Source organism: Juglans regia, chromosome 11 (assembly GCF_001411555.2).
Source record: "Juglans regia cultivar Chandler chromosome 11, Walnut 2.0, whole genome shotgun sequence".
Classification (NCBI taxonomy): Eukaryota; Viridiplantae; Streptophyta; class Magnoliopsida; order Fagales; family Juglandaceae; genus Juglans; species Juglans regia.
The window spans coordinates 37,073,394-37,100,033 of record NC_049911.1 but is presented as its reverse complement, the minus strand read 5'-3'; the positions used below and the strand labels follow the sequence as shown (position 1 = coordinate 37,100,033).

The following is a 26,640-nucleotide window of genomic DNA, read 5'->3' as shown; positions in this document are numbered from 1 at the left end:
ACGCAGCAGCAATGCACAAGAAAACTAAGAGAAGAAAATATTGTACGGAGAGAATTTTTAGGAGAGAAAATATTAGAGACCATCATCAAATGATTCTGTTGATACATTTGCGTAATTAAAATTTTACAATCAGTAAACTAGATTTATTATCATAAACTACATTTTCCAAAAAAATAGATATATTCAAACCATGATCATGAGCAAGTGCATAAATATACTCCCAAAATATAAGTTTATAGGAAGTCATGATTAGCTGATGAATTAGTAGTTGTTATTCTTGTTTCTTTAGTACCTTTAGTGGTTCCTATACCTGTCATGTTCATTGACAAAAGCGGAAAGAGAGGGATTCAAACCCTTGGTACAGAAAACCTGTACAAATTGAATTACAAATCGAGAGGAATCGCAGATATCTACTTCTAGCCGGAATATTTTAAAAAATGGGACCATATCTTTTACTTTATTCCATATGAATCTTACTATCAATGCAGTGAGAAACACAACCCTCCCCCCCCACCTCTGCAGATTCATTCATCTCTTGATAATGCATCAGAGGAACAGCATTTTTTCTTAAGGTGTTCTACACACACATACCCATAGAAGCATATGAAACGAAATAACTGGAGCTGCATGTTGCTAACTGCAGTGAGTGCAGGCCTTAGAACATGGAAGATCAATGCCAGCACAATAGGATCATCATATAACCTCATCATTACAGTCAGAGGGAAAACTAACTAGACCTGTCAGTGCTACTTTGATTATTAAATCATTATAAAACACAATGCATCAGTATAGTTTTCTCATAATGACATATGACATACCTCAATAGCAGTTCCATGAGCTTGACTGTAGACAAGATGAAGAGGAAGCAAACCAGCAAGATGCTCTGAGGCAGCAGCCAATGCAGCTTTTATGGGCCTCCTGATTTTGGGGACATAAATAAATATCATGACTGTTGATGCCTCTTGTACATAAATAACATCTGTCTATGCTAATTGTACACCAATTATCTCTTAGTTAAATCAGATATCTCATATCAGTTTCTAATTCCAATGTCGATCTTTCAAAAAATACGACAAATGAAAAATAAATAGCCAAAAAAGGACATAACAAAAAATATATATCAGATAGAAAAGGCATGCATTTAACTACAAACTGAGTCATCTTTCATAGAATAATGATGAAGGAAAAAATAAAATCCAAAATTAGCAGTTACTTATACTGTCTTTTCCATTCAAATTATAAAACTGTCCTTGGAAGCAGATTGATTGACTTAATAGCTCACAAGCTATCATTGCAAAAAACCTTGGGAGTACCACCACCTGAGCCTAAAACAGTGGGGATTGTAGGATTCAAAGGACATTAAACAAAAAAAAAAAAACAATTTAATGTCGTAACAATAGTGCCAAACTAGACCTTGCCAGTAGTAGGAAAAGGTTTTTTTTTTTTTATTAGTAGTAGTAGGAAAGGGTTTTACTTTCATTTTTTATAAGATCAAATTTTATTGATTGAAAAATATGCGTAGCCCAATTACACAGGAAGTATACACGGAGTACACCTAGTAAAAAGGTTTCAATTTCATTGGTCACTTCCTGACGCATTAATAAGTTGAACATAATAACAGAGCCAACATATATGGAAAAAGAAAAAAGAAAGAGAATGCCACAGTAGATTTAGTAATATTTCCATAACTGTTTAGAGTTACGAAATACAAGGGCTTTGCCATTTTCTCTTTATTACTAAATTTTCTCTTTATTTCTCCTGAATCTGTAACATGTCACCTAAGCATTCGAAATATACATATTCTGAAAATTTCCAAAAACATTTTAGCTAACATTATACATCAGGAAGGTGAAACCATTGAGAATCAAAAACTGAAAACTATGGATCTGCTTTGGTGGGTTTTTTTTGTAGAAAAAAAACCCCACCTTTCTAGGAATGAGTGCAATAAAAGTAGCATTGAAACTTTTCTCAAATTTCATAAATGAATGAAATTCAAGAAAAACCTTCATGAAATATTCTCGCACTATGTCCCAACAAGCTTGAAAAAAAAACCATTGAATAACCATCCAGACCCAAAACCTTGTCCCTTGCCATTCTCTAACCACATCAAGAACTTCTTCAAAAACTCTCCAACCTCTCTGCACGTACCTGGTCAATAGAGTCAAAAAACAGCCCGTCTAACTTGGATCTCCAAGAGAAATCTTCCCTAAACAACTGCTCATAAAAATTCACAATATGTTCCTTGATAGCCTCTTGATCCAAAAGAATGTTATCACCTTAATGAAGGATTTCTGTAGCATTATTTCTTCGATGAGAGTTTGCCATTTGGTGAAAATATTTTGTACACTTATCACCTTCCTTCAATCACAAAACCCAAGATTTTTGCCTCCAAGAAATTTCCTCCATTAAAAAGATCGACTCTAATTCAGCAATCACCCCCTTTTTTCTCTCCATTACCTCCCCGGATAAATCCCCCAACAACTCCCTATCCTCCAAACACTGCAACTGATCCAGAAGAAGCTTCCTCTTACCATCCAAGTTCCCAAACCCCTCTTCATTCCATTTCCTCAAATCTTGTTTAAACGCTTTGAGTTTTCCAGCCAGAACATAACTCAGAGGACCAGAAAAAGTGTACGAAGACCACCACATCCTCACCCTATCCACAAAGCCCTCATCCTCCAGCCACATTTTCAAATTTGAAAAACATATGCCCTCTGAGAATACCCCCACAATCCAGCATAATGGGATAAAATTCTCGGTAGTCTTTTCTGACTCAAATCCGAAAAATGAGCTTCCCAAGAAGCCGAAACCAAAAATCTGTCCAGCCTAGGCCATGCTCTACCATTGGACCACGTAAAATCCCCTCCCACCATCCGTAAGTCAATCAAATCTAACTCGAAAATCATATCCGAAAAGATTGTCATAGGATGAGAAAAATGAGAATCCACCACTAGATCGCTAGAAAATCAAGTAATATTAAAATCTCATCCAAAACACCAAGGGAGATCCCACCAACAGCAAAGACCCGCCATTTCATCTCATAAAATACTCCTACTACTATCCAAATTCGGACTATAAACACCTGCAAAGGCCCATTTGAAACCATTGTCCACACTCCTAAAATGGCAGGCCGCCAAATATTCTCCCACATAATGATCAATCAACTACACCACCCTCTTATCCCACAACAATTATACCCCCTGTTGCCCCTTTCAATACCAACTCAACCCATCCCACACAATAACAACTCCACAAACTATTAACAATATTGATTAACAAACTTCAGTTTGGTTTCCTGTAAGCAAATAACACCAACCCTCCACTTACAAATCAAATTCTTCACCCAGAGACGTTTTCTAAAATCATTAAGCCCCCAAACATTCCAAGAAATTATCTTAGTTTCATTGATAACCATTGGCAGCCCTCTCCTTGCCTTTATTTCTAAAGGCACTTCCTCCCCTACCATTATAATTAACACAGCACGACAATCTCTTTGATTCCCTCTCTTTTTTTAAAGCAGATCTAGCCAAAGAAAGTTGACCAGCCTCAATAGCAATAAGGAGGGCTCTAAATTGTTCTTCAAAGTCATCACAAGAAACTCTCACACAATCCTTGATTTCATTCACCTTCCTCAACACACAATCAGAAGATTTAGGCCTCGTTTGCATTCAAAACTCACATCAACTCAACTCAACTCATCTCATCATTACAACTTTTCCAAATTTTCACAAAATATAATAAACAATTCAACTTTTTCAAATCTCAAAACAACTTTCCCAAATTTCCACACAAAATACAATAAATAATTTAACTTTTATTTTACTATTCACAAACCATCTCAACCCATCTCAACTCATCTCTGAATCCAAATCACTCCTTATTATTCCAATCAATCCCTAGAGAAATTGAACACAATGGATCAAGAGCATAATCCTCATCTAATTCAAATATTTCACCAAATTCACCTACCTCAAAATCTTCACCTCCACAAAGAGCCAACTGCATATCTATATTATTAAACTGGGTGCAAGGGACCCCTGAATCATGTATCTCGACAAACCAAGGAGCATTCACCCTTAGCCCCTTACCACCATCTGCCTCCTCCAATATCACACCCCCTACCATCTGCTCAACACCACCATTACATAACTAAACAGACGATAATGACTGCATTGACTCCTCACTGCCCTTCTCTACGATAAAATCAATCTACGCAACCCCAGGAACAGGAGAAAACGACTTCCTCCCTCTCGCCGGAGAAAATATCACCATCAGAGAGCCCCCAAAATAATCTCCTTCCGTCATCTACCCTTTTTGAGTTGTAAGCCCATCCATCTGAGTCGTCTTTGGACTAGGCTGAACCTCTACACATGACGGCCTCTTGGATCTCTATCAACAAAGTGTTGCCTCTGTGAAACTCAACATCAGAATGCCCCCAAAAGATTTGCCCGCCACCGTCAATCCATTCTGTGAAGACTAAGCTTCCATTGGAACCACCATCCACTTGGGCTGAGCCTCCACCACACCTAAAGGGCCTGAAGATTTCTACTGCATACGAAGAATTTTAGGCCTCCAATGGACAAACTTGGTAACAAGGCATGTATCCAACCCAACTCCTTTCTTAGCAACCATAGGCCCAAACAACGCCCTCGATGCCTTCTTATTTTCTTTAGAAACCACCGAAACCTGGCCCAAGCCCATGAGCAAGCCCAAGCCTCCATCTACCTTTTTCAGCAAAGAATCGAACTTCTCCTTCCAGCCAATTATCTATGTTCGTATATGCCATAGAGACCCTTCCACTTCTCCAAGTCTCTACAACAGCTTGGAAGGCCAACCAACAGTTCCGCCATCAATTTAATTCCCAGGACTCTACGATCAAACCATCCTTCCAATTTCTTCCTTCCGACGCAATCTCCTCCTTCCTTTGATATCCATTACCACCCTTCTGGTGTGAACTAGAATGCCCACGCACTAGCTTCAACAATGCCAACACATAAGAAGCTTCACCAAAAGAGGTTGCACCTCTGTGAGAAGTGGATGTAAGCACCTCTTTACCTCTAGGATCCCATGAAGCAACACCTTGTTAAAAATTACTGTTATTGTGAGCAGAAACAGAGGAAGGTGAACCGACCATCTCTCTCATATTCCTCACAAAACCAGCCCATCCACTCCCTTTCTGCCCTTTGGGAATCACTAAAATACCCTTTCCCGTACCAGTACCATACTCGATCAACTTCACAAACCTACCATACGAATTCTATCCTCTTTGAACCTTGAAAACTCTATCTCCTTCCCTTCTAGTTTGGTAAGAATCCATTTTTCCCAAATTCCTCAAACAATCCTCCACCACCTTGGCCATCCAAACTACCGTCCCTCCAGAAAGGTAAAGAGACTTCATTATCTTCTTGCTCTTTTAGAGATACAGAAGAAGTTGCCACATTTTCTTCTGAACACAAACAACTTTGCTTCTTTCCAAAAACTACTATCCATCTTCAACTAAACTAAGGAAAAATAAGCAATCCCCAAAATGAAATTGCTAAAAGAAAAAGAGGGATCGCAAACAAAATAAAACTGATAAAAGATTAAGGATTATTCCAGGCAAGAAGCATCGGGAATGGAAGACGAAAAGACATAGCAATGAGAGAGAAAGAAAAGGTCTATTAATGCACGAAATACAAAACTAATCGGGCCGCTCTGAAAAAAACTAACATGCCACCGGGGGAAGCCATTGGACAATACCAATAGATTAGCCACTAAAGTGCATCCTCGCAATCCTATATGCTTCTAGAAAAGCTTCCTTGAGAGCTCTCTCACCAAACCATAGGTCATACCAAAACCTGATCATCGCCCAGCTCAAGTTTCGTGTGTCTAGCGAAGAATGCCCACCCTATTGTGATATTTTTCCATAACCCTACCCCATGTGGTCCATATACCTCATTGGCCTCAAGCACCATTGTACTTGTAATCCACTACAACTTTCTATCGAGCTTCCTTCTAAGTTGATACTGCCACAAGCATTTCCCAAGTAAATACCCATTGGACACAAACAAATTTTGAATAAACTCCCCCAGCAATCGGTTGTTTGGCCACACTAGTAAGGAGGGGAAAAATGAAAAAGTATATGTAGGTAAATTAGAAATGTACTATTAATCAAAGTGATCGTGTTGCCTTTATAAAATTACATCTTCTTCCAATAAGCCGCTATGCACTCAATCTTCTCAATCACACCACCTCAAATAGACTTAGCCTTGAAAGAGGGTCCAAGAGATAGACTAAGATCTTTTATAGGCAACTAGGACACCTTGCAACCCAATAAATTAGTTGGCTCACCATATTAGGAACATCTTCCACAAGAACCAATCCCGACTTTTTAAAATTTATTTACAGGCCAAAAACTGTCACGAAGATATGAATTTGATATATGATTATTGTATTTTAGTAACATTTTCCTTTATAGTTAAATACTTTCCTTTCTAGCTAGATATACACATAACCGTGTAAATAGTTACCTTGTATAGATACTAGGCACTAGAAATCTGGCATATATTGTGTACAATTCCTTCTATATAAGGAGAGCAATCCCTATGGAAAGGGTATTCAGACCAACTTCGACAAAAACAACTGCAAAGCAAAAGAAAAATGGCCATAGATATTGAATATTATCCGGATTTGCCCGAAAAAATATTAGAGTCTCGTACGCAAAAGAAAAAAAAAAAAGATGAGAAATATTTAGTGTGTCCATGTTGCCAGATCCCACAGAAGATGCAGTAAGAAAACTGTTTGTCCTCTATAGTTGACATTATCTTGGTACAAGCTTCCATAATTCTGACAAAAAGTACCGAGCTACTAAAGAAATCTTCTGGGAAACCATTCACAAATAGCAAGAAGCATGCCAAGATATGCAATGTTATCCCCAGAGCCACATCTTCCTAGCATATAATACAAGATTTCCCAATTGACATGGCCATAGGCCTTATTCATATCTAATTTGCAAAGTAGCCCTAGTTCCCCTAAGTTGAGCCTACTATCGAGGCATTCATTGGTTATAAGCACCGAATCTACGATATGTCTACCTCTGACGAAGGCATTTTGGGGCTTTGGAATGATGTTCTCCATTAGCATACTCAATCAATTGGCAAGTACTTTAGCTAGAATCTTGTATAAATGATTAGCAAAGCTTATAGGACGATAAGCTTTATAATTGACTGCCCCAGCAATTGTGGAATGAGTGCAACAAAGGTGGCATTGAAACATTTTACAAACTTATCTTAAGTATGCGACTCCTAGAGTACTCTCAAAATGCCTTCCTTATTGACGTCCCAGCAAAATTTTAAAAAATTCCATAGTAAATCCATCTAGACTCTATGCTTTGTCACTAGCCATACTTTAGTTCTCACCACTTTGTGAACCCCGTTCTCTTCAAAAGGTCTCTAGCCACATGGCTCTCAAAAGGCCTCAAAGAACACTGTTTGTAGAGCAAGTGTCCATAATATTGAAAAACATGATCCCTTTTCTCAGGTCCTTATCACCAAGCAGCACTATTGCCTCCTTAAGCCCATTGTTTCCCTTCAAGCTAACAAGCCCTTTTGAGTGGGTCGTTTCTTTTCAAGCTGGTCTTTGACCTGATCTAGCCCCCTTCTATCCAAGCCCAATTCAACCCCTTCAATAAAATCATCACTTTGTCACATATGTCCAGCAACAGGTTTCTCGACCCATCGAGGTAACTGTTCATCTCTTTCCACCTGGCCTCCCTTGGCATCCCATCCGGTGGGGCGACAGGGATGTCAGTCATGTCGGGTCACCCATGTTCGGGTCGGGATAGGATTAAGAATATATGATAGATTCAAAATATTTGACTTTTCACGAATTCGAATATATATTAGGTACTAAAAATAAGTCAGTTATTTTCTAATGAAAAACCAACAAATTTCTACAAACTCAAAAAGGAAACATAGTATATTACGGCACTTGAGGTCCTTATTGATAGAGGTGATACACACCGGAGTAAATTTTGACTATCTCACAGTAGTAAATTACATAACATCGAGATGGAGGTTCTACGAATTTTTAGAATTTTAATTTTTTGAATTTCGATTTTGGAAGATTTTCAAATCTAATATTTCTTACAATACAAAAGTCTAAGGGATTATAAACGATTTAAAGGTTTTCAATTTTCAACAATTGTAGATTTTTGGAACTCACTCAATTATCATAGTAGATAGTTGAGATATTCTTGCCATTTCATTAATATTCCGGGTCTAACAGTCACTAAAAATTAATTCATGTATAGTTAAGTACTTATAAAAAAAAAAACATGTATAGTTTTTTTTTTATAAGTAAAAAAAAACATGTATAGTTAAGACTTTGAAGATCTGTACCATGGGAAAACCAACTAAGGAAACCCTTAAAATTAAGAGCTTAGAACATTGAGAAGAATTAATGGAAGAAGAGAAACTGAGAGGAGCTATTTCTGCATGAAATGCTGGAAGAAGCCATCGAGAGAGTGAGCGTGTGAAAGAGATATATAGCTTAGAAAACTGTTTTTAAAACAGGAACCCAAAATCATTTGGATAGCTTCTATAAACTTTAATGGGCTTGAACTTCAATGTTTTTCTTGTATCTTTTTCTCCATCTAGGTAGGTGTCCCTATTCTGTGTACTTGAGTTGCACCTTTTCTGTTTTTTAATGACGTTTTATTACTTAAAAATAAAATAAATAAATGTCTAAATACTAACCTCAAATTCCACAAAAGTGAGTGCCCGTTACAATGAAGATGACCCTCCAAAGATGAATCCTCCGATTGAACGACAATAATCATGTCAGATAGTGCCTTTGCCTGATAATGCTTGTCAACCAACAATGGCTCGCCATGAATGAACCAAAAGATTGGAACTTCAAGCGTGGATCTACTGTTGGCATGTGACCCTGCAGTTTTTCAAATTGTAGCATTAGTACCAGAAATCAAACACACACACATCAGAGGATCAAGTTACATGTAACTCACCACACCTTTTTTTCAATGGATCAACTTTTTTAACAAAAACATGCAAGAGATACATGTTAAAGGGTCCACATTTCCGTGTACTCGGGTTGCACCCCTCTAAGCTCTTAATAAAATGAATTTGATCAAAAGAAGAAAATGTTTGGCTCACATTTCCCACGCATCAGTAAAATTACATATAAAGTTGACAAGATACTCCAGGTTGCACAAAATTAACGGGATGGTTTGGTGATAAAACTAATAAAGAAATCATATCACTGAGACAAATGCCAAAAATCATGTTAAATGAGCTTCAAGAGCAGATGAGCATTTTAAGGCAGCAGAGAGAACCTTTGAGAGAACCATGATCATTCAGCCTCTGCAACTGATACTGGAGAATGGAAGAGTCAAGATACGTATGAATGGTTTTCCTGTAAGTTCCATTAACAAGCAATAATGGGACAGCTGCTGCTCTTCGTGCCACCGAAAAGGCCATTGCCAAAGCAGGATCCTCTGACAGAGTTAGCCTACGAACCTCATCCACATCAATAAAGCAGACACAGAAAAGTTTAAAGGGGCAGCAAATCTAGCATCTTATCACCATATTAGTTCCAAAAGGCATAAATATATAACTAATGCAAAAGAAATTCCAAAAGCACAAATTCAAAGAAATCAAACAACAATGACGGATGCATACACGTGCTCACTGAACATAGGTTTCTGAGAAGATAATAACAAAGAAGAAAGTCCATCCATAATGGCATTGCGATCCACAGGCAATTTTTTTATATTTCTTACTTTCTGCAACAAATATATAAGAGTAAGGACAAAATTTGGTTTCATTAAAGCTTCTTTGAATTTATCAACATTAGCCATACCTCCTGTGTGATGAAAAACAATTGAAAGGATATCTTCTCATAATGATGGAAAGCCCCGTCAGCAATGGAGGGTGATATAACATGTCGCATAGATCCCCACAATGTCGCACCTAAATGCGCAAGAAAAGTATCGCGTGCAACTGTGTAGTTTTGTAGCTCCTGCAAAGTTGTAAATTATTTATTCAGATAGATATAGACTTCTCCGGTTGGAAAGGCACAATCCTCAAAACTAGAAAAATGTGCACATAATTGATAAGCTTTCTAATCACAAGGAAAATAACAAATGTTGTCAGAGACAGGCCAATAGGCATACCTCATAAGTATCACTGAACAAATTCCAATTCTCCATTCTCTTTAATGCCTCTATGGCCTTTCTCTTGTGACTTTCATCATATTCTTCACCTTCAAAAGACTGGAGCTCATTTTTCAAATCCCTCATTCTCTCGTCAAGTTCTGAATTCATAAATTGCAAACGATGCATGATTCACAAGCCACATTTGATGTGAAAGAAAATATTTGCGAGAAAACAATCAACTCACACCAGATTTATTATATCATACAACAGAAATACTGCATGAAGAAGGATATGAAACAAGATACACGACTTAAATAGTGCAAGATCAACTATTTTAAAAGTGTATCTAGACTGACCAGAAAAGTGGAAACAAGAGCAGGGGGGTTTTTGTTGGTGAAAAAAATAAAATAAAATCTATTCAGATGGAATTTGGAAAAGGGATCAAAAAGCAAGGCTATTTTTTATATGCCTATCCTATTTAATTTACCATTTGTTTTTCATATTCAATATCTAATGTAAAGATTGCTTTAATAATCACCTAGCTGTTAAACCTGAAATGTTTTGACAAATGAAATAACATGATTTTGTCATTCCCATCTGCTACATAGCAGAGATATGAAAACCAAGCATGATTATGATTTTATCTCTACTTGTAAGAATAACCAAAATTGCATGTAAAACGAACAGGAACAATTTTGACTTACCAAACAGCACAGAAGTTCATTATAAGCAAGTTAATAAAGTATCCCCTCACCCAACCCATATCTCATCCCCCCCCACCCCCAAACCAATTTTTTTAAAAGAAAAAAAGAAGAAACTTTCCAAACTTTGCCATCACAAAGAAGATCACCTTCACAAAGAGCAAGCTTAACCTTCCTTCCCTTGCAATGTTTAAAAGCAAAAAGCTCATATATATCAATCTCTGCCAGAAGAATATCAATGGCCTGATGTTCTTTCTGCAACAATTGAATGCACAAAGATTAAAACATGAGACATCTTTTTCATAAGTATGATTAAAACATGATACATGGGAGCCTCACAAGCAGGTGAATTACTAACGTGAAATATAAGAACTGAAAAATCTCACATAGTATTCAATTCTTATATTCACCACAAAGAACATACATCACCAAATACAGCAAACTTCTCCTGAATAGCATCTTGCAACCTATCTTCAGCCTCATCTTCAGAAAGTTCTGCATGCCACAAAAAGTCAAAATTAATTATCAAGGAAAATTAAACACTCGTTTAAAGAGCTCAAACATGCATTATCCACAACAACATCTATTGCACCTTATTCTTTAGGTACTTAACCACCACTCTGACAGTATAACAGCAAACCCAACAGAGTAGCATTAAAGCACCTCATTCACATAACAAGGCTCCATAAGGTTTCCACAACATGGAGAAAAAGAATTTGTTTTATGAAGAATATACATACAAGAAAACAACCCATAACTAGGGCTGCAAACGGTCCGGTCCGGTCCGGTCCAGTCGGTCCGCCCTTTTTTTTTTTTTTTTTTTAAATAATTAATAAAAAAAATTTATTTAAAATACTAAATTAAATTAAGTGACTTATTAATGTGGATTATGTAACAAACTCAATAAAAAAATATTTTATATGGTCAATGATAATAAATTAGATGAAAATTATATTATTAATTTATATAATTACTATATAATTAACTAATTGATATTATATATTTATTAATTCATAGAATATTAACAAGTGTTAATAGTATATTTAAAATTTTATATTGTTAATAGTGATAGGTTAAATGAAAATATATATAAAATATTGTTAATTTATAGAATATTAACAAGTATTAATAATATATTTAAAAATTTGTATTGTTAATTGTACAATTATTATATATAAAATATATATAAAAAATATTTTTTTTTTTAATTTTTCATTCGGTCTGGTCCGGTCCGGTCCGGTCCGAAAAAACCGTGAACCGTGGACCGGACCGAATGATTTCGGTCCTCTAAAATATGGACCGGACCGGACCGGTCTAAGTCTCGGTCCAGTCCGAAACGGTCGGTCCGTTCGGTCCGACCGGACCGTTAATCACCCCTACCCATAACCATTACAGCCAAACAAACCATATAAGCCAACATACATTACAGTGTCTAAGACAGTCAAAGAGCATTTTTCCATTTTTCTCAGAATATTATAACATCAAACGAATAACATCATCTCTACAAATGGGCAGCATATTAATCAAAAAATGGGAAATGTTGACAAAAAAAAGGAATCGTGCACACATCAGCACATACAAATGACAAAGCACTAATAAGAATTACAGTAGTACCTGAAACTGCACCGATTGTTTTTTCCACATTTGGTAAACTTAATTCTGTGCGCACACCTTCTCCACCAACAGCAGGTCCCCATGAGAAAGGGCCTGCACTTAAATCAATAAATGCCCACCTGATGCAGTAGATATTTCTGTCTTTATTAGCTTGTGGGAGAGAGGGGAGGAGAGAGAGGGGGGAAGAGAGAATCAACCTGTCTTTTCCAATCCATGTATCTGTGAGACATTCGACATGAAAATCACCAAAATCCCTGGATTTTAATTCCTTTTCAAAAAGGAGCCTCATGTCTTCATTCTTCCCTTTCAATAACTTGAAATAAAGAGAAATTGAAAATGATTAAGAAAACAATTAACCTCTAAAAAGCTTTCTTCTTGAGCACTTTATTTGTATACACATAACATCCACACACACATACACAGAGTGAGAGAGAGGACCATATACCTGTAAAACTTTGCTCTGAATAATATCTGCAGTATTTTTCCCTTGGTACAACCTCTCAACATTAGTCAGCGCATCTAGGCAAGTGTTGTACCATTCCCCCTGGAAATTATTATTGAGCAACAGTAGTATCTAAATTGTAATGATCGATGAAAATAAGGAAGGCTCTAAAATCTCAACAAAAAACTGCAAGCTTGTGGTTAAAAAATTTTAAAAAGAAGCATATTACTGATAATAATTTTAACATATTGGGGTATTCCTAGCAAAATTGAATTTTATAAATTATCAGCTATGGAGGCAAACATTTGACAATTACAAATATAACCATATGGGCCCAAAACATCATTCTTCTAAAAACCTAAAATTGTAAGCATGGAAGTTTCCTTCCTTTTAAAAAGATGCAACATTCTTTGCACCTCACATTAAATCCTAATTTCCTATTTCATAGAACACAAATATATCATAGGATAGAACTACTCAAGAAAACGAACTACATTAGCATTCAATAGTTTCAACTTTTTTAAGACAAGGACAAAGACTGTGCAAACGCAACATATCTTTTACCCGGTTATAACTTAATCCCCGGAACGACCTACATTAGCATTCAATATTTTCAAGTAATTTAAGCACAAAGTAGACTAACCATGTCTGCATCTTCAGTTATTGTCCAGGCAAACTTTGCCATTGGATGCTTCTCATACAAAGGTCTCTTAATCTTATCGAGAGCTGTGAATCAATTGATATTTAGCCATTTCAAGAAGATGAAGCTACCTATTCCTATGCATCTGTAAATGAATAGGAATTTCAGGTGTTTCCTGACAAGTAAAATGAAAAAAAGAAAGTTTGCATACCGAGAACAGTTTCTGGAACATATCCTGACTGGAGAACTTTTGTTTGCAAACTCTTGTTCTGTGCACAACAAAAAATGTCAGTGCTGATTTTGTCAATAAGATAAGTGGAGCAGAAAATTTTTTGGCAAAAATTATGTGGCCACAAAATACCTTAAACCTATCATTCTAACTAAAGACAACATTTATATGTTGAATGAACAACAGAAAACCTGAAAATTAATATTTTGATAAGTAAAACCTGAAAATTAATAAACACATTTGATCCGATCCAGATTAATATACATATTTAAGGAATTGAAACGAAAATAAAATGCCAACAAAGAAACTAAAAAGAAAAAGAAAGTACCGCTTTAAGAAAGTCTATTTCTGACTGAGATAAACCTCTCCTGCAACATATTAAAGAAAAAAGGGGGAAATTAAAAAAACAAATGGGCAATAACAATTAAGAACTAAATAAAGAAAGAATGAGGCAGTAAACAAAACAGGAAACATTGATACAGAAACTGCCAGATTGTCATAACAACATAAACAGGTCCCATTACCATACACATTAAGATGGAAAGAATGTAGGATCGTAAGATAATGCCAGGAGCTTACAAATTTAACATCAACATGTTACATACAATCAGACAATATACCAACTGGGTGGAGTTTGTAAAATTAATGGTCATTGGTGAATTATCTTTTATTACGTTATTAGGGTGAAAGGGATTTACAGTTTATAGTGTAGCAGTTTAGGGTGATCTGGGAAATTATGGTGGTCATGCAGAGTTGGGGAGACAATGAGAGGCAGGGAGAGGGCATAAACTTGGTCTGGAAATCATGTCAACTCTCTTCCACCTCTTTGGTATAATTTTCCTACAACCGCAGGAAAAAAAAATCCATGGAATATTTTACTGAAACAAAAGGAGCCTAAATAAAAAGAAAGGACAGAATCACAGTAAGATACTCACCTATATCCATATTTAGCCCTTTTCACATTGCGCTTAGGATTCAAAATGAAAATGTTATATGCATTTTCAAGTTGGAGATATTCAACAAGGCTAGTGAAAAGAACATCCATCGTGTCCACATCAACTTGCCAAAGAGCACCCCCGTCATCCCTGTAAGCAAGAGTGAACACAATTACTAAACACATCCAAAAAAAATAAAAGACCAACAAACAAGGTCGATATAAATCACGTAAGTTCAACTTTTAGTGTAGAAGAAATAGTGAACAAAAGGAAGAATTTACTCATAATAAATTATTCCAAGTGGAGTTTCTTACTTTAAATACTCGAGAGATGTGGCTTTGGTACAAAATGGTGTACTTGGATCCATCATTGTATCTCTACGTCATGTTTCTCTATATTGGTGAATGGCATGCCAAAAGGCTTCTTTAAAAGCTCACGAGGATTGAGACAAGGTGACCCTCTATCTCCGCTACTCTTTGGTCTTGTGATAGAAGCATTTAGTAAGATGATTTCAGGTGGCATGGGGTGTGGGTCCATATCTGGATTCTTATTAGGGGAGGCAACTATTGGCTCGCTCAACATATCTCATCTATTATTCGCCGATGATACCTTAATTTTTTGAGGGGTCAGCCATGATCAAATTCGAGCTTTGAGAGCTCTCCTATTATGCTTTGAAGTTGTATCAAGATTGAAAGTGAACTTGGCCAAATCAAAAGTAGTGTCAATGGGGGAAGTTCCTAATGTGGAGAGTATGGCTTCCATTTTGGGATGCAAAATATCTCAACTACCTATGAAATATCTTGGCCTCCCGTTAGGCACTACATTCAAATCAAAATCTATGATGTTCTAGAAAAAAAATGGAAAGGAAATTGGCTAGTTGGAAGAGGATATATTTATCCAACGGTGGTAAGGTCACCTTAATCAAAAGTAATCTTTCCAATTTGCCAACTTATCTCCTCTCATTATTCTCGCTTCCCTCCAAGGTGACTCATCGCATGGAGAAACTCCAACGAGACTTCTTACCGGGGGGATTAATGACGAGTTTAAATTTCACTTGGTGAAATGGGCCACGATATGCTCCCCCATCAAAGGAGGTTTGGGTATCCGAAACTTGAAGTCCTTCAACAAAGCCTTTCTTGGTAAATGATTATAGAGATATCACTATGAACGGGGGGCTTTGTGGAGAATCATCATCGAATTGAATCATGGGGAACCATGGGGAGGCTGGTGTTCTAATGAGGTGAGTGGGTCTTATGGAGTGGGGTTGTGGAAGCATATAAGAAGAGGTTGGGATGCAGATGCAAGTAATATCCGCTTTACTGTGGATAATGGAACCACGGTCAAATTTTACCATGATGTATGGTGTGGCGATATGGCACTCAAGAAAACTTATCCACAAGTTTATGGTTTAGCAAGAATGAAAGAAGCATCGATTGTAGACCTATTAATCATCTCCAATTGTATTCCCCAATAATATGTCACATTTCTCACAGATGCGCAAGATTGGGAAATTGATTTTTTTCGGCATTCTTTGACCTTGTGTATTCCACTCGTCTGTCGGGAGAGTTGAAGACAAGATTTTTTTGTGCCCCTCTAAGAGCATCCTCAATGGATTAGCTAAAAGCTAAATCCATTGAGTATTTAGCCATTAAAGAACAAAAAATTATCACAATGGATTAGCCAAATTCTAAATAATTGGAATTTAGATACAGTTACATTCAAAATAATTTCCAAATTTGAATGCTCCTGTTCATAGGCCAAATTCTTATTTTATGAATTATTTCTCTCTCCAGCAAACCACCATGTCCAGTTTTTAGAAATGTTTGTTGAATGGATGCTCTCTTCAAGTGCACGGGCTCATAGATACTCTGTCCAAATTTGATAAAAAAAAATATAGTTGGATGGGAATGATAGAAATTAGTAAAATATGATAAAATAAAATTAATTAATAATAAAAAAATTAATTTTTTTTTAATTATTAATTACTCATTGCTATATAATGAATAAATAAATAATCCAATGTGAAAATTTGATGTGAATATCCAAAGCCAAATTCATTTTATATTATTTTATTATTATATAATGAAAAAATAGCCATTCCAATGTAGAGATTTATGTGAATGGAATAGCTAAAAGCTAAATTCATCTTACCTTCATCAAAAATGTACTTTAGCTTTAGCTAATCCATTGAGAGTGCTCTAAGAAAAGAATATTCACATTACGCTCTTTCTACCAAGCCATGACCACGCACAACACAAACTCATTCTCATGGAAAGCATTTAGAAGCCAAAGACACCTCTAAAGGCAACATTTTTTATATGGACAGTTTCTTTGGGGAAGATCCCCACTCTAGACAATTTGAGGAAACATCGAATCATAGTGATGGATTGGTATTGTATATGCAAGAAGAGTAGAGAGTCCATTGACCATCTACAATTTCAGTGTGAGATTGTCACTATGAAACTTCTAAATTTCTAATATGAAACACCAGAAACTTATAATACGAAGACACTATGAGCTTCCAAAATCTCTGGAAAAGTTATAATATAAAACAACAGGAATGGAATGTCCAGACCTAAAGCAATAAGGTTACCACGGGACCAGCCAAACAGAACATGTAAACACAATCTAGTAGAAAATGTTAGAGCAAAGCCCATAGAATAAAAAGAGCAAGGTACTAAACTTAATTCACCATATATACTGTACATGAAAGCATGGCCATCCAAACAAAGGAATTCCAATAACCTCAAACGATCTACTTTTTATTTTTTATTGGCACACGGTGTCTGGGAACAGGATCCCGACTAATCCCAGGGGTGCACAGGCCCTCAACAAGGAGTTTTCCGCAAGTGCACCTCGAGTGATTCAAGGAGAAAATCCCTCAATCCGATGACCCCTAGAGATTGTTTGCACCCAAGGAGATTTGGACCTTATACCTAGGGGGAGCATACCCCCAAACCCAAAGCCTTTACCACTTGAGCCAACCAGTAGGGGTTTCAAACGATCTACTTATAACAGTATTTTTTTTTTTTTTTTTTTTTTAAAAAACCAACATTAAAATCAATGGTCTTTCAATATTCACCTAGTAAATTTACTTTACTGCAGAAAATAGAAGACCATTACCATGGGAGATCACCTTAACCCGATACAAATATGCTTCAAATCATTCCTATTAGAAATGAGAATATTGGAGTTATAGAACTGTCAGGAGTGACAACATCGGTACATCTAATGGCACACCTAAAAGTGAAGCCACAATTTCCAGCAAAGTGAAGATAATAAGAATCTGGCCCACATGTCTCAATGATTTTCTAATATTAGTGATGATACCTACCAAAATGATTACCTGTTACTAGAAACATCATCTTCACGGGCAAACAAATTGATAGCATGCTCAAAAATAGAGGTAACCTTTTCGCCCATTTGTATCGCATGAACAGAAAAACTGCACAGATAAATTCATCGTCATAATAGTGGTAATATTGGTTGTTTTATAACGTCCTATGAAGCAGGACACTATTAACTTGAAATAGTCCTAACTTCACATTAAATGATGAAAATATAGACAAAAATATAAAAAAGCATTACTTGTAATTTATGTGGCTGACAATAGGAAGATGGTGACGTTGCACTTTATCTACATTAATTTTGTAGAATGGGGTCAGAACTTCTCCAGTTTGCGGAACTCGTGTATGTTCAAAGATGTGATCAATTTTCGTGAACCACCGCTCAAGTTCTTCAGAGTGAAGCTTGAATTCTAAAGAACAACGACATATAGACACAATTATTGAACCCATCACACAACAATTCCAAAGAACATAAATTTCAGCACATGAAAAAAAAAAAGAGTAAATTTATGTACCTTGGTTGCCCTTCCCTTCAAATCCAATAAAAATGAAATTCACAGGGACTGGAAGATATATGGAATCAACTTCAAAAAGCTTTAGATAATTCGCAATGTTACCTGAAATACAGGTAAAAAAGATATAGTAATAGTTCAGTACTTATCACTTTCCAATTAATGCAAGCGACATAGCTTTGTAGAAATAAAGTAGACATAATTAGAAAACTACAATCTAAGGGTACAAAGACTTATTCAACAATGGGCATAGCAAATTAATATCCTCTAGAGGGCATGTTATATTTCTAACTATCCCAAGTTATGGTACCTTCCCATCAATAAAGCATTTCTAACTACCTCTGAAATTGACACAGGGACCTTAAACAATGATTTACAGAAAATGACAATTTTGTCCCCTAAAAGGCATTGTGAGTTGAAGCTCTTAACTTGTTGCATTAACTATGACACTAGAGGGAGAAGGTCAGGAAGGTGTAAAGAAAATGAAGAGCGCTCAAACTGCTCTATATGAAGCCAAGAATACAATCATGGAATGTCAGAGTCTGAACAAGCGAGATAAAAAATCGAAGTGAGGAATTTACTTGGTGTGGAAGATTGATATTGTGTGCCTTCAAGAACTAAATTGGAACTTGTAAAAAAGGCTGTTGTGAGGAGTCTATGGGAATGTTGGTGCATGGATTGGTGTAATATGGGATCAATGGGGGGTTTTGGAAGTATTTTGCTAATGTTGAATGGGAGGGTGGTGGAAAAAGAGAGTATGCAGGGGAATTCATTGTATTCTGCTCATTTAGAAATGTTCACGTGGGGTTTTGTAGGTAAAATTTAAAGGACCTTATGGTGTGGGGGTGTGAAAAAATCTTTGTCGAGGTTGGAGGGATTTTCATCAAATTTTTTCATAACTGGCATAGAATGGATTGGTGTCGTATGTGTAGGAGGTGCGAGGAAACTATTGATCACTTGTTTCTAATGGAAAGCAGCACTAGGGAAGGCTTTAACTATGGAAGTTTTGGGGAAACGGCACTAATGGTGATGGATTGGTGTAGTATGTGTAAGAGGTGAGAGAGAGCTAGCAATCACTTGTTACTTCACTATGAAGTGGCTAGGGCCTTACAAGTCACAGATTACTCTTGTTGGAACTATATGGATGATGCCTGATGAGTGGTGAAGTTGTTGGCTGCTTGGGGAGGTAAACCAGGTGGTAAATTCAATGTCTTATGCTCAACGTCTTACGGACAGTTTCTTTGTGCTTTATGTGGAGCAGATGTAAGGAAAAAAACTGCCCACGATATTTTCTTGATCAGTAGACAAGATTTTATTGATCATAAGGATAGGCAAAAGCCCAAGTACACATGACAAATACAAGAGCAATGTCTAAGTGTGATGTTCTAGTGATACAAAAAATTCATGAATGTTCATGCCACTAAAATCAATTACAATCAACCAATGAAACAAAGTGTTAAAAAAGAAAGTTCTAAGATCATCCATCGACCGCTCATAATCTTCAAAGCTTTTCCCGTTCCTCTCCCTTCAAATATACCACCATAGGCAGATTGGAACCATCTTCCAAATTGCAGCAATCTATGAAGTGCCTTGAAGGCCTCTCCATGAAGCTAGGAGATCGATCACCCTTCTTGGCATCACCCAAGCTAGACCCACCCTAGCAAGTCATTCCACACGGTCATGGAAATCTCACAATCTATTAGTAGATGGTCAACGGACTCCCCTCCATGACTATGATTCTAAGTTTCCTTAAGTTGTCTATTGTGAAAATCTTACCCAAGGAAGTCGTCCATACAAAAAAGGTTGTTTTCAATAGGCCTTTGTCTTCCAAATACTCTTCCAAGGGAATGGATTTGCATTTTACGTATTCAAGGATTGGTAGAAGGACCAAACGGTGAACTTCCCTTTCGTAGAAGGGCGCCAAAAAAGCTTATCTTCAACTCCCCCCTCATAGGAATAAAGAATTATATGTTATAGAATTCAGATAATGAGCCGACTTCCAAATCTTGGGCGACTTTAAAAAATGTGACATTTCATTGGGGAGTGATGTTGGATTGATCTAGGACGTCCGCATGGCTTCCTTCATTCTCACTATACCATAGAATTCTAAATAAGCTTCATTGAGTGCCCTTTCGCCACATCATATGTCATACTAGAATCTAATTCTGGACCCCCCACCTCAAAGCGGGTATAACTAAAGTATGTAGTCCATCTTCTTACAATGAGCTTCCAAAGCCCCACCCCATATGGTCCACTCACGTCATTTGAGCACTAACCTCCCCATGCTCTACCATACTTTGAATCACTGACGATTCTCAACAAGGCCTCCCGTTCTAGGTAATATCTCCATAGCCATTTGCCCAATAAAGCCTTGTTAAAAATCTTCAAATTTTGGATACCCAAACAACTTCGCTAGAGTGTTGTCCAATCATATAAAGATTTCATGGTTCTCCATATGTTGTTGCCCAAAATTTTGAATATTTCAAAAAAAAAAAAAAAACTTTGTTATAGTTAAATACCTCTATGCTCAAATTTTTACATGATTGGACAATATCACACAACAACACCCATTTCTTGTCGTTTGTAGATTTCATTAAGTCTTGCTCCCCTTCCTCATAGGTGTTTTCCTTTGTATACATCTTGGGTGTTAGGGTTGCACCCTCAGTGCTTTTTATTATTAGAATTTTAGTATCTTTACTTATTGAAAAACTATTGTTTGATTAAAAAAACTCTCGAACTACGTTGATCTCTCAGTTGGTTTTATAAAGTGATCTTTTGTATTTCCTTCTTCTTTTTTGGTTGGAAAGGGTGGAGATTGCCACAAGGTGAAGGCAAAGAAGGAATTTGACATCCTTTCCATTAAGCACAAACACGTTAAAGAGCATCACACTCTAGACAAGAGGACACAAGTACGACAGGATTTCAGGTGTCACTATATATCCACCACTAGATATATTGAATCTTAGCTGAGCACACCTAGGACACCAAACAAACAGAAATTCCCCTGCACCCTTCTTATTTATGTTTTTTCTATTTTCATCTTTCCTCTTTTGTGGTGGTAGGAGGGGGTACAGGGACAAGTAGTTCCTACACGTGCTAGTTCTACCATGGTACTGGCAAACTGGCTATCTGCTTTGACCCTTGAAAAACTCTCAGGCCTAATGAGTAGGATAAGCTAACTACAGAACCATCTTGCTAGAGGCATGATCTAACATTGATTCTATAATGTAGGTTGACAGAGAATGATAGGTAAATTATTACATGCATCACAACCTCAAACAAAGGCTAATAAAAAAGTTCAGAAATATATTGATGAAAGAGACATGAAACTACCTGCCTTGGTGTAATTGAGCGCACCCATTTTGCCAGGGCTTAAAGATTCCAAGTCATTCAAATCTAACAATGGCAAATAGTTTTTTATCAGAAACAACAAACAAGGTCATTCCTCAGTCATATGAAAAAAAGTAAAAAGGAATACACAAATTCAAATAAACAAGATCTGAAGTGTGGACATACCTCCATGTATAACAGCCTCACTCCAGAAACGACTCTTCTCCTTAAGATTAAATAAAGAGAACAAAGATGACATGCCACTTCTATGAGTTTCAGGGGTGGATCCAAGTGCCCCGGCTGCTAAGAACTAGTACACCACATAGATCAGCATATCATGATAGAGACAAATAAGTTGGGCATCCAGATTAATTCGAAAATAATTTCTCAAATAATGTAAAATTTCTAGACCGAGGACTTGAGCATTGCAGATTTAATATTCCTCCAATGCAGGACAGTGTGAACGCTCGTCAAAAGCTAAGAAATTAACATTGAAACTAACGAAGAGAAAGGAGTTCTCTTTCGGTCTCACATCTCTAGAGCTTACGAGGCCCCTCGTCGCCCTTAAAAGTAGAGACGAGGCCGTAATTCGTAGGCAGCTCATACAGAGTGAGAAACTAGTTCCTCCTCGGAGAGGACGAGCGTAGCGAAGGAGGGACAGCGTGTTTAAGGGACGCGCGTCGAAGAGAATGAAGATTTATTTCTCCTGACATCCATAGTCTCCAAGGCTCCAAGCCAGCGCATTCTTTCTCTACTCTAACCCCTCAAAACTATAAAAATAAAATTAAAACTAGAATCAACCAATCAATCAGCCAAAGGTCGCAAACAAAAGAACCCTATGATTGATTACGCTCAACCGAACAAATCGGTAGTATCGATATATATTGTGCCTCCGGAGCTGGTTAAGTGTGTGTGTGTGTGTGTGTGTGTGTGTGTGTGAGAGAGAGAGAGAGAGAGAGAGAGAGTGAGTAAGGCTTCGGAATTTTACCAGTAAAATTGTACAGATGAACGCCGACGTACGAGAGAAGGTAGATCCATCGTCACAACCCATCTTCGCCTTCTTCTACTACTCCTCGTTTCTTTTACTGGACTGAACAGAACAATTTGTCCTCTCAATCTTTTTGTCGGGAATAAAATTTCGATCCGGTTTGGCCCTTGCCGAATTTCCAACCCAAATTCTATTCCTGTAACGGGTTTTCCAACCCGGAGAATTGAATCAATTGATTCAACACAACCCTTGTTGTTATTGTTAGACCTGTGTTTGTTTTTGCAGTTTCTTTCAATTCATTTCATCTTATCTCATTTTATCTAATTATTATAAATTTTTTAAATTTTAATGCAAAATAAAACAAGCAATTCAACATTTTCAAATCTCAAATCAAAATGAGTCAGTGGACCTTTACAGAGTACTCAGATCACAAATAAAATCCATCCACAAAGCAACCCCGCATAGAGAAAGTGGACGGTAGGGACAGATGAGACTTGTCGCCCTTATACCTTCCCGATGATAAACTACCTTCGAGAACTTGCAACAAGCAGGTGGGCTGGAAATTTGGAAAACATGTGACCTTTTGACAGCAAGCATAGAAAGGCTTGGCAAGAAACGTTTCTGGGTAAAGTGAGTCAGGGAGTCATGTAGCATTAACGGCGCCACTCTCCGGGCTCCATGCCACATCAGTGACGCCGCTCCAAAAGTCACGCTGCATTAAAGGATTCTAAATAAATAAACAGTGGAAATGATATGGTCCCCTCAAAGTTAGAAATGAGCTGTCTCCACTAAAAATTTAGTATAAGAGTCGATCCTCAAGTACAAAAAACTTTTCCTGATCCTACTAAGCTTATGCATAAACTACTAAAGAGACATATTAACTTTGGTATCAGAGACTCTCTAACCACTACCAAGACCCCCATTCTTCATGTTTGTTTAAGTGTGCAGGTGAAAATCCAAAGACCTAAGTTGCTAGAACTCGGCCCAAATGCATACAAAACACGACGTTAACAATGAGATTTGTTAGTTATTTCTATCTTTATTGTTGTAGTTATATAGTGCACAAACGTCGCGCAAATCAAGTATAACCACAATAAATAATATCTTGTTTATTTTCTCAAAATCCTCTCAAATTTTGTTATATTTCAATATCATTCTACATTTCAACTTATCGTCGTCATTTTTATAAATTTGTTCAAATAATTATAGATTGTAGCAGCTTCTTTAATGAACATATTTAGGAGAGGTTTGGATTCGAAGATGACTTGAGATGAGTTGAGATTAGTTGAGATGGATTGTGAATAATAATGATATGAGTTGTGAATAGTAATGAGATTTGTGAGTTAAAGTTGCTGAATAGTAATAAATAGTAGTGAGATGAGTTGAAATGAGCTGAGATGATTTGCGAATCCAAACATCTCCTTAAAGTTACGTAAGTTGAACTTGAAATTTGCAGTGTTATCGTGAAAAATATTCAAAAATAGTACAAGAGCCTTGACAATTTTCCAATCACCAAAGGTTGGTGGCCTTTCTCCAACCTTTTAGGATTATTACACATTTTAATCCTCTTTATTTTGCATCAGGTCAAACGTAATGCAATACTTCAAGACCACACTTAATCATATATTTTAAGTTCCACCTATTTAGAACATTAAGAAAAATAAGCCCATCACTCAAGTTATATTACATATCCGCGCATAATTTAAACTTATTGACTACTGTAAGAAAATGTTTCATATACATCATTGCATTGCAGATTTTCACAACCGATCCAGCAATTTAAAAATGAGTGAGACTGAAGATATTTGCACAGCATGTTATGGGGATAAACTTATTGTATAATGCCATACAATTTTCAACTTTAGTTTTTTTCCCCTCAAATAATCAGGGACCTAGTAATGGAGGATGCATTATCAATAATGATATAAATATTTTCTTTAAACTCCATCCAATTATGGGTGACCCAAGGTTTATTTTGCAAAGTAACTGTTTTCAGTTATTTTCAGATATTTTATTTTCAAATATTATTTAAAAATAAAAATATATTTCAATTTCAAATCTTTAACTTTTTTATCTAATCATTACAATTTCTTCAAATTTCCTGACAATTCATAAAAATAATATTACTTTTTCAAATCTCATAACAAAAATCATATTAAAAAATTATATTCAATTTAAATTTTATTATATTTTTATTCAACTTTAAGTCTATTTTATATAAATATATTTTTAAACTATATTTTTTTTAAGTTAGTTAAATGCAAGTATTTTAATTTTTTTTAGTTAAACTGATTTTCTTAGCTTTTTGTTTTTAAGTTTAACTTATTTTTTAACAAATTTTTTTGCTTAAACTGATTGTTAATATCGTGTTTCGTACATCTTTAGGCCAAGTTTCAGCAACTCAGGTCTTCCGAATTGGGCCTATGAAAATAGATAAGAAGACAACCGGGAGAGGGTGACCTTGGGGCTGTCTCTGATGTCAAAGTTAGTATCGTCTTTTAGAAGTTTGTAAATAAGTGAAAGAGTTTAGGGATCAAAGAGATTTCTCGTACATGAGAGTCGTTATTTATATCGAGAGTCTGGGGGGACAAATCGTGTATGCTCCCATGGAATCCGTGTCCTTTTACTATTCCTTTTGTCAGAGTTTTTTTAATGCAGTGTGCCACTGCAACAGCTTCGCTGATGCGGCGTGCAGCTCGGGTAATGATGACATTAATGCGGCATGATTTCTCGATTTTCCTTATCCTACTATCGTTCTTCATGGTCCATCGATGTCTCCATGTCAAATGATCGAGGGTCCCCCTTCCTTCCTGCCTGTTTACGTGGATAGACACTCAAGAGTTGGGCTATGCTCGAAGGTTTTCAAGTCGAGGAGTCTCATCCCCCTGCAGTACGCTCCTCCATGGAGGTTGTATCCAGGGGGCCTACCCGTAGGCTGAGCTAAAGAGTCTACTAGTTCTGGACTAGGCCTTCACTTTTTGTTCCCTCAATTACCCTTCTCAGGCATGTTAAGATAGAGGGTGGAAAAATCTCTTACAGTTACCCTACTAATTCTCATCAAACTCGTACAGTGAAAATTATTTTAAATCTTAAATCCGCTTCGACGTCGAGGCCAGGGTCCCTTTGCTGACGCACGCACAGCTCTGAAGTTTGAAATGGTTTCTTGTTGTTTGGCTATCCCAATATCGTTTCCCTTCTCGCCTTTGTTGGCACAATTCCCGATAAATTTGATGGCGTATTTTCAATTGTATCAGTATCGAGGGCGTTAAGCGGCTCTTCGCCTTCACGTCGCTTCGTGGTGGGTATTTTTGGGGATTTGAAACATCTCGCACCTCTTCCTTCTACCACGGGGCATGGGAGATTAACTGATGTCATCCTCCTATATAAATGCGATTGGATTATGGTCTTACCTCATTTCACCGCACTGTAATCCTCTTGTCATCCTTATTCTCCTAACTCCCCCTCCTTTTCACTTATACTCATTTCTCATTTTTCTGCTACATTCTACTTCTTCGTCAACGGCCTCTGAGAAATTTACCCAACCCATGGCTTCCAATGGGGGAGACGCTCCAGAGGTTGGTGATGTCGAGCCATCTTTATGGGGTAGCTCTTGGTGTTCAAACTTCCAAGCGGTGACGTTGGCATCTTTGGCCCTTACATACCAGGTGTCGAAATCAATTATCTTCGAGGTCTCTGGTCCACACGAGGGTGCCATCAATGCTAAGGGCAACCACTCTTCTCGAGTTGCC

The 26,640-nt window shown here is 36.8% G+C and overlaps 1 protein-coding gene across 1 annotated transcript in view; it reads right to left on the bottom strand.

The window, feature by feature from the left end:
* Window positions 1-23,127, bottom strand: part of LOC109000720 — a 33,831-nt gene extending 10,704 nt beyond the window's left edge. The window contains exons 1-21 of the mRNA XM_035695444.1: window positions 22,892-23,127; window positions 22,090-22,213; window positions 21,907-21,969; window positions 18,577-18,678; window positions 18,303-18,471; window positions 18,061-18,159; window positions 14,715-14,864; window positions 14,108-14,147; window positions 13,762-13,819; window positions 13,554-13,636; window positions 12,914-13,012; window positions 12,666-12,781; window positions 12,469-12,587; window positions 11,279-11,349; window positions 11,004-11,109; window positions 10,172-10,311; window positions 9,859-10,017; window positions 9,678-9,781; window positions 9,332-9,507; window positions 8,736-8,925; window positions 819-918 (exon numbers count right to left, since the gene is read on the bottom strand). Coding sequence (XP_035551337.1) covers window positions 819-918; window positions 8,736-8,925; window positions 9,332-9,507; window positions 9,678-9,781; window positions 9,859-10,017; window positions 10,172-10,311; window positions 11,004-11,109; window positions 11,279-11,349; window positions 12,469-12,587; window positions 12,666-12,781; window positions 12,914-13,012; window positions 13,554-13,636; window positions 13,762-13,819; window positions 14,108-14,147; window positions 14,715-14,864; window positions 18,061-18,159; window positions 18,303-18,471; window positions 18,577-18,678; window positions 21,907-21,969; window positions 22,090-22,213; window positions 22,892-22,954 — 2,331 coding nt within the window. The 5' untranslated portion in view covers window positions 22,955-23,127. The remainder of the gene's footprint in view (window positions 1-818; window positions 919-8,735; window positions 8,926-9,331; window positions 9,508-9,677; window positions 9,782-9,858; window positions 10,018-10,171; window positions 10,312-11,003; window positions 11,110-11,278; window positions 11,350-12,468; window positions 12,588-12,665; window positions 12,782-12,913; window positions 13,013-13,553; window positions 13,637-13,761; window positions 13,820-14,107; window positions 14,148-14,714; window positions 14,865-18,060; window positions 18,160-18,302; window positions 18,472-18,576; window positions 18,679-21,906; window positions 21,970-22,089; window positions 22,214-22,891) is intronic.
* Window positions 23,128-26,640: the final 3,513 nt, after the last annotated feature.